At 56.2% G+C, this 13,873-nt stretch overlaps 1 protein-coding gene across 3 annotated transcripts; it reads left to right on the plus strand.

The window, feature by feature from the left end:
- The first annotated feature begins 2,211 nt into the window (after window positions 1-2,211).
- Window positions 2,212-12,953, plus strand: BAIAP2L2 (BAR/IMD domain containing adaptor protein 2 like 2). 3 transcript variants are annotated; one of them, XM_074572707.1, is made up of 13 exons: window positions 2,212-2,413; window positions 2,716-2,802; window positions 3,898-3,959; window positions 4,545-4,616; window positions 5,224-5,340; window positions 5,747-5,893; window positions 6,237-6,389; window positions 6,648-6,777; window positions 7,694-7,919; window positions 8,873-8,944; window positions 9,298-9,478; window positions 11,328-11,368; window positions 12,186-12,953. In XM_074572707.1, exons 2-13 carry the CDS (start codon window positions 2,796-2,798, stop codon window positions 12,259-12,261), a joined length of 1,284 nt encoding a protein of 427 aa, XP_074428808.1. In that variant the 5' UTR covers window positions 2,212-2,413; window positions 2,716-2,795; the 3' UTR covers window positions 12,262-12,953. The 3 variants fall into 3 exon arrangements, with proteins under 3 accessions (XP_074428808.1, XP_074428809.1, XP_074428807.1); XM_074572708.1 differs by lacking the exon at window positions 12,186-12,953 and having other exon boundaries at window positions 11,328-11,498; XM_074572706.1 differs by lacking the exon at window positions 2,212-2,413 and having other exon boundaries at window positions 2,586-2,802.
- The last annotated feature ends 920 nt before the right edge of the window (window positions 12,954-13,873 follow it).

Genomic DNA, 13,873 nt, shown 5'->3' on the forward strand with positions numbered 1-13,873 from the left:
TGAGACACAGGATCATACCCTTTGTACAGGCTGGAGAGGTGAATGGCCTGTCCCTGCAGCCAGCCCTGGGAGCACATGTGTGGTGTGGGTGGCTGGCTGTCCCATGAAGCGCAGCATTGCACGTGGGGCTTATCAGCTGTAGCCAGCAGAGAGGCTTTGTACCCTCTCCTGTGTGAGAATCCTCTTGGAGCCGGTCAGGCCTAGAAAGAGGACCACTGAAATCCCTTGGGATACAAATGACTGGAGATGGGGCTTTAATTTCGGTATCCCCGGGTGGTTCCTGGACAAGGTAACTGCTGCAAGCCTGCTGGACCTGGTGCCCACCCATTCCTAAGGGACACTGCTGGCAGAAATGTGGGTGATGAGTCATGAAAAGGGCTAAAAACTGATTATCTGCCTTCTGATCTTCACTTTCACAAATGAGATTGTGGAATTAAGGGGCTTTTAGTGTGGAGTAAAGGTTTTCTTTTTGCTACATAACGGAGGGGCTTACCTTCCTGTGGAAAAACAAACCCCCGCATCTTGGGATGGAGAGGACGTGAGCTCCCTTCTGCTTTTTGCCCCTGGCTTGCATTCTCCCCTTCTCTTTATAAGGCTGCACCATCTGCAGGGACTTCTCAGAGCGATGCTGTGCTTGGACTCCTTGAACGCAGGCAGGGAGAGCAGGAGGGTTCAGGCACAAGCTCCTGCCTGCTGTTGGGGAATCACATTGAGACCAGGAGTGGGAGGAAGATTGAGAGCCAGAGGGCTGAGGCCTGGGGTGGTGGAGTAGTGGGAAGGGAAGAGGTGAAACCCATTTTGAGCTTTCCTTATGTTTGCTTCCCCCTAGTTAGTTGTTGCTGGTGATGGTAAGCTGATAGGGATCTCTTGACTCACGGTGCTGGCGTGAGACACCTGAAGATGCTCTGCCAGCACAGCGAGGCTGAGCGAGCCACCTCCGAGCGGGGGCAGTGATGGAGGCAGCGAGCCGTAAGGCGGTCACTCTGGCAGGTGGCTGGCTCCGCAGGTGTCGGGGCAGGTGGAGCTGGGTACTGAGCCATCAATAATTCAAAGAGGCGGTCACATGCCCTTGCTGGCTGTTGCAGGATTCCTCTCTTCCCAGAGTCTGGTTACTTCCAGAGATCAAGTTCCAGCCTCTTGGCTGGTGAATTATTAAACTCCAGCAGTGCTCTGTTCCCTTTGTACCACGTCTGTGTCTTCCTGTTGTCCTACCTTGCTAGCTCTTTCCATCCAGCCGGCTCTGCAGAAGCAGAGTCCTCTGGGCCACCTTGTATAGCACCTTGCACTCTCCTTTGCTCCTTGCTTCTCCGTGGAAGAAGGAAAAAGGTCTGGAGATGGACCTGTCCTACAGATCCACCATCTCCATCTATAAGGTCAGTGCCAACATCAGAGGCTGCTTCCGTCTGCCTGGGGGAGATGTGCGGGTGGGAGGAGAAGAGCTGTTTTCTGCCAAAGGCTCCGTTCAAGGGTGGACAGCTGAGGGCTGGATCCGTCCCTGGGCTGAACTGCAGCAGCTCCTGTGGGACCTGGGACATGTTTGAGAGCAGACGGCTGGCAGGAGGGGAGGGTGGTGCGGGTCTTAAAGCAGATCTGGGGAGGAACTGGGCAACCAGGGTGGTTTGGACACGAAGCATGTTTATGAAGGGTGACAAGCCTTGGTTGCCGGTAGGAAGCTGGAGCCGAGTCAGCTGTTTTCCCCTTTTTTGGAAAGAGCAGTCTGATCTCACGAACGATTCCCTACGCACATTGGTGCTGCACCAAGGTGGCGAGGGCTGGGAGAAGGGCAATTGCTTCTTCTACCCTCTGATCTGCTCTGCCGTAGGCAATAAACACCTTTGATACCTACAGCAGGTAAGAGCGGAGAGGCTGGTCTGGAGCAATCCGTCCCTTCTCTAAGCTGCCAGGTCTGGCAGGGCACCACATCCTGGCCAGGAAAAAGTCGTGTTTGTGCCTGGATAATAAGCGGTGGCCCTCACCCCAACAGGCTCAGGGATGAGGGAAACGGCTGCTCAGCTCCCCTTGCGCTTACTCCCCTGTTTGCAGTGGGTGTGGGGCCTCGGGAGACAGCCATCTTCAGGCAGCCACTTGGCTCTCTGACAAGATACCTTGTTCTCTGGCATTGCTCCTCTCCCGGTTGGCTGGAGGACTCAGGGCAGCTGAGGGTCGCAGCTACCTCCGATGGAAGGAGCTGACTGTGTGCCCAGCTGTACATCACCACAGCCATCCAGCGTCGTGGCTGGGGGGCTCTCTGAGTCCCTGCTGCACCCGGCCGAACCGCAGCTGAGGTCTCTGGGGCATGGGGAAGTCTGGCATTAATGTGCTCCTGCCTGGCCACAGAGAATCCTGGAGCAGTTCAACCCCGCGCTGGAGAACCTGGTGTACCTGGGAAACAACTATCTGCGTGCCTTCCATGGTGAGTGGGGTCCTGCATGGCCCGGGCTCCAGAGTGTGCTGCTACATCTGTCCTGGGCACTCGCTGTGCCATCACCCGGGACAAGGCTGCTGGTCCTCCCCTCTGACATGTCTTGAGCTGCTCTTTGGCACCCTTCTCCTGCTCCAGGACCCACTGCTGTTATTAGGCACAGATGGGGAAAAAGAGGGTGCCCTTGCCCATAGGCGAGGTACCAGGGGGTGGCTGTCCTGTGTGCTGCTTGCTGGGGCTGGTGGGAAGGCAGGCCAGGTCCTTACCTCCCCTCTCCTCTCCTCTCCTCACAGCATTATCTAAAGCGGCTGAAGTGTATTTTAAGGCAATCGAGAAGATTGGGGAGCAAGCGCTGCAGAGCTCCACCTCACGCATGCTGGGTAAGGCTCTCCCACTCGCCATCCTCTGTCCTCTGATGAGCCACAGTTACATTTTTTGGCTTTCCCCCTTAGTAAGTCCCTTTCCAGGCACTGGGAGAAGGAAGAGAGCTCCTCTAAATGGTGTCTCACAGTGCCTGGCCCTGTCCAGGCAGTAACAGTCAAATTCGTTGTGTACCCTTGAATATCCCCCAAAGCCCCAGAAATCTCCCCTGTATCTCTCTGAGATCAATGACCGAGCCCAGCTCCTGGGATGGACCTCCAGTGATGGACCTCTCATGGAAACCAGTCCTTGTTGAGACATTCTGCCCTGAGAGTTGAAGTTTTCATCTTGGGGGAACCATTTTGCTCCTCCTTGCAGGTGTGAGGGGAAAGCTGGAGAGCATAGAGTGACAAAAGCTGATGGGATGTTGTCCTTCTGAGCCTGAAATGGCAGCTCAGGGCTGAGGGGCTTACACTCAGCAGCTCAAATAATTCTGCAGCCTAATGATGGCTGCTGAAAATACGTTCAGGGAACTGCTCCGATACTGAACATTTCAGTAAAAGAACTTCCAGCAGATGTGTCCCTTCTGCAGAGTCCTACCAGCACCGCCCAGCTCACTCTTCTGCTCCCTATCATCGCTCTCTTCCCTTCACGGTTTCATACTACTAACACTGGTGAAGCGGGACTGCACGCAGCGTCAGCAGTGGGTGCTGCAGCTGCTTTCCTGTAGGACAGTCAGAACTGTGCACCATAGCTGTGATGCCACCGGGATTGGAAATGGGGCTCGTAGGGGCTGTGGCAGAGTGTAAACCCCCCACCCAGAGCCCATGGAAGAGCCAGAGCTGCCTGCTGGCACCTGGGGCTGTAGCAGAGCTCTGGGCTGGCAGCTTCATGGGCTGGAGCAATCCCGTGTTGGCAGCGCTGGGGGAGTGGTGGTGGAGCTGAGCCCTGGGGAGGAAGGCTACCAGCCTCTCGCAGGGTGCAGTGAGCAGTGCGTTGCGATATCTGGTGGACTTTCACACTTGTATATCATCAGCCTGAGTCGCATGCCTCCTTGAGCGTGCAAGGAAATGGCCGCGGGATTTTTCTACCTTCTCCTGTCTCTTTCCCTGAAGGTGAAATTCTGATGCAGATGTCCAACACGCAGAGACTCCTGAGCTCTGATTTGGAAGTCGTGGTGAGTGGTTTTCCCGGGGGCTGGTGCAGGTGGGGTGAAAAAGGGACTTCCTTAACCACAGCATGCCGGCATTTTGCCCGATTTGCCCCATCTCCAGCCCTCTGACGCGCCTGCTGGCAGGTGCCTGCCTCCCTGCTATCCCTCCTGCCTGTGACGGAGGGGTGTTGCAGAGCTGGCACGCCCAGAGCCTGGCTGTTGTTCAATGCCTGGTGCCGTTGGTGGACTGTCACCACCTCTCTGCAAGTGCGGTGGCAGGTGTGCAGTGGACTGAGGAATGCCCGGCTCTGAAGATGCAGTGAGGCTGTCATCTCTTTCCCTGAGTGGCAGTGGTGGGACAGGAGTGGAGGGGATGCTAATGCTTCCAGATAGCTGCTGTTTGTGCCTGTGCTGAAGCTCGGGCGTTAATGGTCGGGTGGCTGCTGAGTGCCCACCCCCAGGCTGCAGAGCTGCTCCATGGTAGTCCTAATGTGCCCATTTCTGGCTTCTATATGGAGTCCAGGTGGTAAAGGAGTCACTAGCTCTGTGGGTTTTGCAAGCCCACATATGGTGAAGGGATGAGGGTGATGGCTCCTGTGCCTCTTCCAGGCTCAGAGTTTCCACGTGGACCTGCTGCAGCACATGGAGAAGAACACCAAAATGGACGTGCAGTTCATCAGTGTGAGTGATGAACTCCCTCCTCCTCCTCAGCCCTCCTCGTTTCCCTCTCCCCTCCACCAAGGGCTTTAGCTTGAGCGCTTGAGGTTTTTCCTCGACTTTGCTCAGCAGGAGTTAGGGGGGCTTATCTTCTTCTCCCGTCATACACCATCCCCCACCCCTATTTTGGCTGATGATGCAGGGCTAAAGAGGGCAGGCAACTCTTCTCCTTTGTGCAGTGGGACTTGCTGAATGCTTCAATGCGGCTGAGAGACTTGGCATCTGAAAAGCAGAGTTCCTAGCTTCCCCAAACCACAGCCTCTGAATAGGTGTGAGTCCTGTGCCGTTGTGGCCCAGCTGGCCACACTGGTAGGCATTGTCACGGAGGGAGACAGAGGCCTGGGGGAGCTGGGCGCCAGTTCTTGCTCCTGAGATCCTGAGGCTCATTAGCCCTCTGGGACCCTTCAAAATGAAGAGAGAACGGTAAAGAAAGAATTTTTATAAGAGGTCCAGGTGAAGCCTGATTTCAGAGGGACTCAGATGCTCAACAACCCATCAGGGCAGGACCCTTGCTGCATCACAGTGTGGCTGGGTCTCCCGTTCCTCACCCAGCCTGGTTTGTCCCTGGCAGGAAAGCCAGAAGCAGTATGAGCTGGAGTACCAACGCAGAGCCACCAACCTGGATAAGTGCATGGCAGAGCTGTGGAGAATGGAGAGAGCCCGTGATAAAAATGTCCGGGAGATGAAGGTGAGCAGTGATTGCAGGACGGGGAGTTGGAAAAAGAACTGGATGATTTCTCTGGAGCCAGATCTGGTTTCTGAGCAACCTTGACCTTCCTTAAAAGCCAAGGGGTTGACCCCAATGTTCAAAAGGCAGCAGGCTTATCTGGAAAGGAGGAAACTCCTTTTCTACAGGGTGCTGCTGACCTGTGGTACTTACTCCTGCCAAGCCCTTTCCTCATTTAGCAAGCCTCAGTGTCCAAGGACTTAATCCCTGGCACTCTGCTCTAGCTCCTCTGTGCTGCTCCAGCACTGCGAGTGGACCGGGAAGCTGGCAGACATGACGACCTGTTTCAACCCTCCCCTTGCCGTGTGTGAGCCCGCTCCGATGGATTTATGCTGATCCCTTCCTCCCTCTTTCCCCTGTGGCCCAGGAGAATGTGATGCGACTCCGCTCGGAGATGCAGGCGTTTGTCTCTGAGAGCCAGAGGGAGGCTGAGCTGGAGGAGAAACGCCGCTACCGCTTCCTGGCTGAAAAGCACCAGATGCTCTACAACACTCTCCTCCAGTTTTACAGCAGGGTATGGCCCTGGCGTGCCCGGAAGCAGAGCTGGGGGAGCAGGCAGCATGGCTGGAGTGGGGGCATGCAGGCAGGAGGGAGCCAGGGCTGAGTGAGCCAGGGCTTCACTTCTCCTTGGGTGAAGGCAGAATCTGTGCGATGGGAGAGGGAAGGGCGATGTAGGTGTTTATTTCAGGGTCATTGTGACCACAGGGTATCTGCTGGAGGGTGCCTGTGGGGCTCTGTTTAGCCATTCCCACAAACATAATTGCCTGGTTCCTAACCTAATGCACGTGGCAGCCCTTGGCTCCCTCTGTAGCACTTCTGCCCTGTCCATCACCCCTTCTTTTTTCCTCTCTCCCCAGGCCCGGGGCATGATCCTGACCAAGGCGCCACAGTGGAAGGAGCAGCTGGAGGCCAGCCGCAACCCCTCAAACAGCCACTCGCAAGGTCTTCTTGCAGCCTCCCACAGCCAGGGGTATCCATCAGGCCGGCTCACCCCCACCCACCTCGAGATGGTGAGGAGCTCATGGACAGCCTCTGCCTTGGTGGTGGCGAGGCTGCAGCTGCCCCTTTCAGGCTGCAGGGCAAAGCCAGTCCTTGGCTGACCGTGGTATTTGCTGTGTCCTTTCCTGGCCGAGATGAAGGGAAGCGTGTGTGTGGACTGCAATGGGGGAATGGGCTGGGTTTGGCTTTTTGAGAGGGACTGGGTATCTCTCAGATCATCTCCCACTTGATGCAGCCCCCGTGGATTCAGCCTCCTTTCCTTCCAACAGGCCCAGAGACCCCTTGGTTCTCCCATGACTGGGAGTAGATCCAGCATCTTCTCTACAGAGCCTTCAGAAATGAGAGTGTCTCCTCAACCAGAGTCCCCCAAGTGGCCACTGCGGAGGACACCATCAGCCAGTATGACCCATATGTGGGAGAAACACAGGGGAAAGACACAGTGGTCGGACCTCTCTGGGAACAGGGTTGGGTTTGGGGAGGGACCACAGCTCTATCAGACCACCGGTCCTCAGCCACATCCCTGGATATGGTGAGAGGACAGTGCGTATGGGAGCTGGGGAGGGCAAAGCTGAATGAAGCAGAGGATGAGCTCAACCTTCCAAGCAGGGTCCATCCAGGACAGGTTTCCTGTCTGGCTGTGTGAGGAGGGGAACCCACAGCTGTGCAATTTTCAAGGCTGCTTGAACCATGAGGGCTGGTTCTTATTGGAGTTCCCATTTTGGTAATGAACCTTCCCTTGCGCTGCCAGATTAAATATTACCCTGCCCTACAAAACCCAGCCAGTTACCTCATGTCTCACCTGCTTTTCCTTCCTGAAAAACTGCATCTTAAAGCGTTAAAAAAAAAGAAAAAAGGGGCAGGGAGAGAGGAAAATGACCCAAATTTTCAAATTTGAGCAACCTCAAATTTGAGCAACCTGATCTAGTGGGTGGTGTCCCTGCCCATGGCAGGGGGATTGGAACAAGATGATCTTTAAGATCCCTTCCAACCTAAACTACTCTATGATTCAGTTGCTCCAGCAGGGTTGGGAAGAGGGACAGCAGCCAGACATTTAGCAGGCAGTGCCTGTGCCCTAGACATCTGGCCAAAAAGGACGTAGTGCAAAGCAAGTGGTTTCAGCTTGGGTTGATTTTCTCCTGCAAGATGATTGTTTTACCCTTTCCCATGCTATGCCTTGCTCTCTGCCTGCAGAGAAAAGCCATCTACTCCTCTAGGATAATTACTTGACCGGGGAAGCACCAGTCCCTTCGAGGCAGCGTAGGTCTTGCAGGAGGATGCTGGACTCCAGCCAGACCCTTCTGATGCCTCCCTGCAGGTTTGCTCCCCACCGGCCGTACCTCCCGTTCGGGTTCCTTCGGCGAGGCCAGCAGCGGCGGCGAAGGCAGAAGGAGGAGCGGCACGGCGAGAGTGCAGGCTATCGTGCCCCACGCGACAGGCGCCAACCGCACCCTGCTACGGTTTGACCCCGGGGATGTCATCACGGTGCTGATGCCGGATGCGCAGAACGGCTGGCTGTATGGCAAGCTGGAGGGCTCATCCACGTACGTGACTTTGGCGCTGTAAATTGGCCTGGTGCAGGCTTGGCGGGTCTGGAGCTGGGAGGCTTAAGCCCGAAACTATCTCCCTGCTCCCCTCCTGGTGTGGCCTGGGCACTGCGTCTCACCCACCATCTGGGTGGGACATCACCGTGTCCTCGGTCATGGGCTGTGCCTAGCGTGGGGGCTCTCCAAGCCGAGGAGATGTGGTGGGGCAGGGTGAGCGTGGGATGAGCTGCCTGAGAAGGTTCCAGGGGCTTTGGGTGCAAGAGCCAGGGATGCAATGACCCCTTCCCAGCTTGCGTGACCGAGTGTCTCCTGTCATGGGACCCAGCTCAGGGCTGTGAGCTGCTGGAGTTACCCGAGAGGCCTGGCATTTCTCAGCTCACACCGCAACTACCGCCGCACCCTCCAGCACAGACAGGGCATGGAAACTGCTGCACCCAGTGGTTCCTGAATTACTCCCCACAGCGCTGCTGGCCAACACCTGTTGGAATGCAAACATGGCGTCCTTGCACTGTGCCCTGCAGGGAAGCTCCCACTCCGGTGCAAGATGAGCGGGAGCAGAGCCTTTCTTTTGGGGAGGATTTCTGGGGGTGGAGCTGCTTCGCCCTGGGGAGAAGGGATTTCCACAGCTTCCTTGTGTGCTGGCCTTGGCGATCGCTCTCAGTTCAGAGCGTCTCTTCCTGGATTGCACAAGCGTTACTCCCGGGAGCAGGGATTTTGCACAGACTCTGAGATAAACGAGTCCTGCTCCAAGCTCAAGGACTGTCTCGCAATAACCCCGTGCCCCACCTGGGGGTGAAAGATGTACAGAAGCCCGGTCGCACGAGATAGTGGCAGCAGCAGCTTGGTTGATGTGTGGGATGGGTGTAGATCAGGAGGGCTGGGCAGCTGGGTCTGAAGAGCCACAAACCATGGTTGCCTGGAGCTCATTCGTCGCTGTTTTTGTGCCCTAGATGCGGCTGGTTCCCCGAAGCTTATGTTAAGCCTCTGGAGGATGCGAGGGACATGGAGGAGCCAGCCACCAGGTAACAGGAGACCAATCGGCCAGGCAGGAGCTGGAGTGGCTCCTTGCAGGTCACTAACACCAGTGGGGTGCCTGTTTGGGGTGTACCCTGTGGAAAGCTCCAGGGATCCCATGCTGGATGGCTCTCAGCCATCTGCTGAGAGCCTCGCTGTGCCCTGAGGTCTAACAGGCTTACCCTAGATGGCTCCCCTAACACGTCCAATATCTTCTCAAAGGTGCTTGTGACTGGGCCAGTCCAAGCCATGTGTATTTTCTCCAGAGCCATCCCACAGATACATGTTGTGGATAGCATCTGTGCTGCCCCCTGTTCCTTGCTCTTTGACTCTCACCCTGCTGTCTTCTCCTCTTGCTCAGGTCCTTCCCACTGCGAAGCAGTCACAGTATGGATGACATCCTGGACCGTCCCAGCACTCCTTCCTCTAGCAATTACTGGCCTGCTGCTGCCCAGCCCAGTTTGCCGAGCCCACCTCCCCTCTCGGTGGGTGCCAGCAGTCACCAGAGTGGGACGGCCACCCCGGTCAGCTCTGGCTCCAAGGTGAGTGCAGGAGGAGTGACTGGTTGTGTGTCTGTGTGTGGAGTGGGCCACATCTGACTTTTGTCCTTCAAGGCACACCTTTTCTGCATTGGCCTGCTGAGAAAGTAAAACACCTTCCAGATGTTGGCCTGTGACCTCCTCCCTTCCTGACTTAAGGGGTCTTGTTAGCACTGGCCTTTCTCACCCAGTCTGTTCCATGCCACCATGTCCCAGTGGCCCCCGCCAGTCGGCCTTTTGTGTGCAGATCCGCAGTCCCTGGCTTTCCTTCCTAGAGGGACTGCTTTTCTGCCACTGCCCTTGTCATTTCTCTCTCTTTTTGCTCACCAGGGGCCCTTCAGTTCAGTTCTTTTCTCCATGACCTCCCAGCCTGATTTCTGGTGGCTCAAGGGCAGCACCTCTTTCTGCTAATAGTAGGACCATGGAGTGATCAGGCTGGGCTGGGAGTGGGTGACCAGCTAACAGAGATGCCATCCTTCTCCCTTCAGAGAATGGAGAGGAGTTTCATAGGGCTCCTCTTTTAAATTCAAGCAAGAGTTGGGTTAAATCACTGCTGGGGTAGGGGAAAAGCTAGGGGCAAAGGCTGAGGGCACAGCCATTTTTGAGAGCCTTACAAGTTGTGTCCAACCCATGGCTTGTGGATGGCGTGCTGACAAGGAAACCCTCCACTTATCATTGCATCCAGCTGTGATAACAGAATTGACTGTTGAGGACAAAATTAAAGTTGAAGACAGTTAAAGGAGAGGATCTGGGAGAGGGAAAATCAGTGGTACCTGTGGGGCATTACTTGCTCAATCTCAGAGGCAGCTGGAAAACCTCGTCTCTGGTCACTGGTTCCAGACCAGTGTGAGGTTGCAAGCTCAAAGGGCTGAAAAATGCCCATTTAATTGCTCTTTTTTCCCTTCATGTCTTGCTCTGTGGTTTCAGGGAGTCTTGGGCTGCACAAGGGAACAGGATCTGCAGCCTATCCCTGGCTCTGGGTCACTGGTTTCCATCCGGTCCCAGGGCTGCGGTGTAGGGATAGACCTGGGATTGAGCAATGAAGTGTGTGGGGCATTTGGAGTACCATGGCAGTGCGATTGAGCCTCATTAGAAGTTTGGAAAGATTCAGCCTTGCTCCAAACTTCTGCCCAAGACATCCTCCAGTTCAGCCAGGAGCAAATGGGTGTGTGTTTGACTTCCCAACTGGAACTTGGATAGCCACATGTGGCTTTCTTGTCTGCCACCAGTTACAGAAACTGGTGTACTGTAGCAGGCCAGTTGTCACTGATCCTTCACTATCTACTGGCCCAGGATAAGGGCCACAGGGCTTAGGTCCATCTGTTTCCATCAGGTTGGTCCACATTTAAACAGTATGTGGCGTAGGGTATTAGCTACAACTCTTGAGTTCCCTGTGGATGGAGGAAGCATGTGAGGGCACCGACGATAAACTCCTTGCCAGGATGTGTGGGCAACATGAAGGGGGCATCTCTGGCTGTGCTGGCAGGGTGAAATGTAGCTCAGACTGTCACTGTTTGCTGTGCTCTTCAGACATGACACTTTGGGCATCTGAGGCCTCTCCTTTCTTCCCCAAGACAAAGGGAGGTGTCCTAGGGGAACAGGCAACCTGTGGTGTAGGGACCTCCCCCCACCACAGAAATCAGGGTGTTATCTGTAGTGGTGAATTTGTGGGATTATGCAAAGTTTGAATGCCTAAGGAGTCAGAGCCCCATTAACAGGACTTGGGCTCCTAACTCACTTAAGTGTTTTGTGACATCTTCCTCTGTGTGTGCGGTGTTTCCTGTCCCACTTTTGTCTCGCCACTCCCCTCCCCACCCCAGATCGCTCACTGCTGCCTTTATTTTCACTGCAGAAATCAGGAGTATTTGATCAGCCCCCCGAACTCTTCCCACGGTGAGTGAGGCGTGGAGCTGCGCTCTGCAATCATCGGGGTGGGGGGAGGATTATTACAATACTATAATTACTTAATCCTGGATTATCAAACATGGGAGGAACTGGGAAGTATCTGGAGGAAAGCAATGCACAACCCACCTTCCAGGACAGGAGGTGGGCCCACAGAGGTGGGCCATTCTGGCTGACTGGGAAGGCTCTCTCTTACCTCTGGTAACACAAGGTTGGGCCTGAGCACCCTGAGCAGATGGCCAGACCTGCATGCTCCTTCTAATCCATCTTGGAAGAGCCACAATAGCAGCTTGGAGCGTGAAGTTACATGATTTGTGTAGCTCTGCCTGCTTGGAAAGCCCTGAGGTGCAAGGGACATGGCTTTTAGCTTTGATGAATCAGGTTTACGGAGATGAGACTTGCCATAAATCCCGCCTTTCTTTCCCCCTTGCAGCTGGGTTGGTGTCTCCATGTTTCTGGCATGGTGCTGTGGCCTCTTTCTTCTCCCTGACTCCTTGCTTGGAGCGTCAGGGGCCACAAGCGTAGAGTGCTACCGCAGGGACAGCCTTATACTAGTGTCCCTTCTTCATCCTATGGAAGAGGGAAGGTGAGAAGCCCTGAGGAGAGCCCAAGGGGAACCTCATGTCAACCAGCAGCAGGGTGTGTTAAGGAGGGAGAAAACACAGTCAGCAACCAGCTTTACCACACTCTCCTCCTTGGCATGGTGGCGGCTGTTTGCCAGGACTGAATAGCTTTTGCTTGGTCAGCGGGACCCCTGCATGGTCTTCGCAGATTTCCTGGTGGTCACCTGTTTCCTTTCCCATTCCAGAGGTACCAACCCCTTTGCCACAGTCAAGCTGCGTCCCACGGTCACCAATGACCGCTCGGCACCCATCATCCGATGAAGTGGAGCTGCGGATGGCGGAGAATTTCAGCCGGGAAGGGGGAAGCATACAAGCGACCCCCAAGCTGGGCAGCAACCTTGTGCTACCACTCACGGAGTGACCTCTCTCTTCCCCTCCCTTCCCTCCGGGACATGGCGACCCATCTCGCCTGGCTGTCTGGCGTGCTTTAGCCAGTGGCAAGATCCCTGCTGCTCTTTTTGGGTATCCCCCTGTCCCCCCCCACCCCGTGTGATATTACTGTGCCTGAGCGGGAGCAGTCCTGGTGCCAGTGGCTGGGAGAGGGGATGCTGTGGGTCTGGGAGGCAGAGGGACGGATGGGTAAGATCATCTGTGGCATGGGGCAGTGCTAGCAGGACGAGGAAGGCGAAGCTTTGCTAGCCCTGCTGCGGCCAGAGAAGGACGCTCGCCGAACAGTCCCTTCGCTACCGGAAAATGAACCCCAAAGGGAGGAGGCCACAAGAAGGCCTCCGGTGATGTGGTGCGACTGCCGGGGTCTGCGGTGTGCAGCTCTTGGACCCTTTGGCAACCCTGTCCGTTTGTAGCCGCATCTGCCCCTTCTCCCCCTGCCGTGGCTCCTTGCCTTGCTGGGCAGCCCTGGGGCAGGTGGCAGTGCCCAGCGCCGCTGCCCTGCTCCTTTGCCTATTGTCCTGTGGAAAAGATTTGAGTTTTTTTAAATAAAATGGAGAATGTTGCTTCCGTAGCTGTCCCGGTGACTGGGTTTTCACCTCAGAGGACGCAGAGACGTGGAGTCTCCGCCAGCACTGGGGCCGTGACGGCTGCCTATGTTGAACACCGCAGTGCCGTGGCTCCGGCTGGGGCAACCTCCAGCCCAGAGGGCCAGGGCAGACATGGAGGACACCAGGGGGGCTGCACGACCCACTGCCAGCCACCCCCGCCTGCCCCCAGCTGTCCTGCCACTGGAGGGCAGCAAGTCCACACTTCCCGGTTGCCATGCGTGGGCAGGCCTGGCCTGGCCTGGGAGGACAAGGCCTGGTGGCCATCTTCTCCTCGCCCAGGCCGTGAGCCCCAGGGCTGCTCGGTCTAGGCAGGGGGTGGGGAAACGCTCCCCTGGGGGGGCCTGTGGGTGCCCCACCAGCCTGGCCCCACCGCTGGGGGCCAAAGGGAGCGGCGGCAAGGGAGGGAGCGCCGGCAATGGCCAGGGCTTTAGCCGATTAGCCTTATTAATAGAAATTAAACCGCAGCTGCGAGCACTGCAAAGCCCCGCAGGCCCTCCCCCCGGGCCCTGCTGCCATAGAAGGCACAGCAGTGGGGGCTGAGGGGCTTTGGGGCTTTTACAGACTGGGCTTTTCCTTCCCTCCTCCCTGAAATCCCACCTGGGATTGTATTTACATCCCACCCAATGTAAAACGGGTCCCCCCACGTGTGGCCATAGACTGGCTTGTCCCTGGTGCCCACCATTCACCCTCCTGGGTGGCAGCTGCTGAGGGGGTTCATTTTGGCAGGGGGTGGGGGGGTGTTAGTGAGCTGCCAGGGGTGGGCTAGATCCTGCCCTTCAAGCCACAGACGGCAGCAATTCCTCGGCTGGTCCACCTTGTCTGTGCTCTCAGCCGGGCACGTGCCCTGCAGGACCATGCCAGGGCTTCTCCATCCT

This window comes from Larus michahellis, chromosome 1, assembly GCF_964199755.1.
Source record: "Larus michahellis chromosome 1, bLarMic1.1, whole genome shotgun sequence".
NCBI lineage: Eukaryota > Metazoa > Chordata > Aves > Charadriiformes > Laridae > Larus > Larus michahellis.

Excerpts from the sequence above, each read along its gene's own strand:
- BAIAP2L2 (XM_074572706.1), top strand. The coding sequence starts at position 2,586 with ATGGGGAAAAAGAGGGTGCCCTTGCCCATAGGCGAGGTACCAGGGGGT. Across the intron at positions 6,778-7,693 it reads GCGGAGGACACCATCAGCCA|GTTTGCTCCCCACCGGCCGT; the intron begins GTATGACCCATA and ends GCCTCCCTGCAG. Across the intron at positions 11,369-12,185 it reads CCCCCCGAACTCTTCCCACG|AGGTACCAACCCCTTTGCCA; the intron begins GTGAGTGAGGCG and ends TTCCCATTCCAG.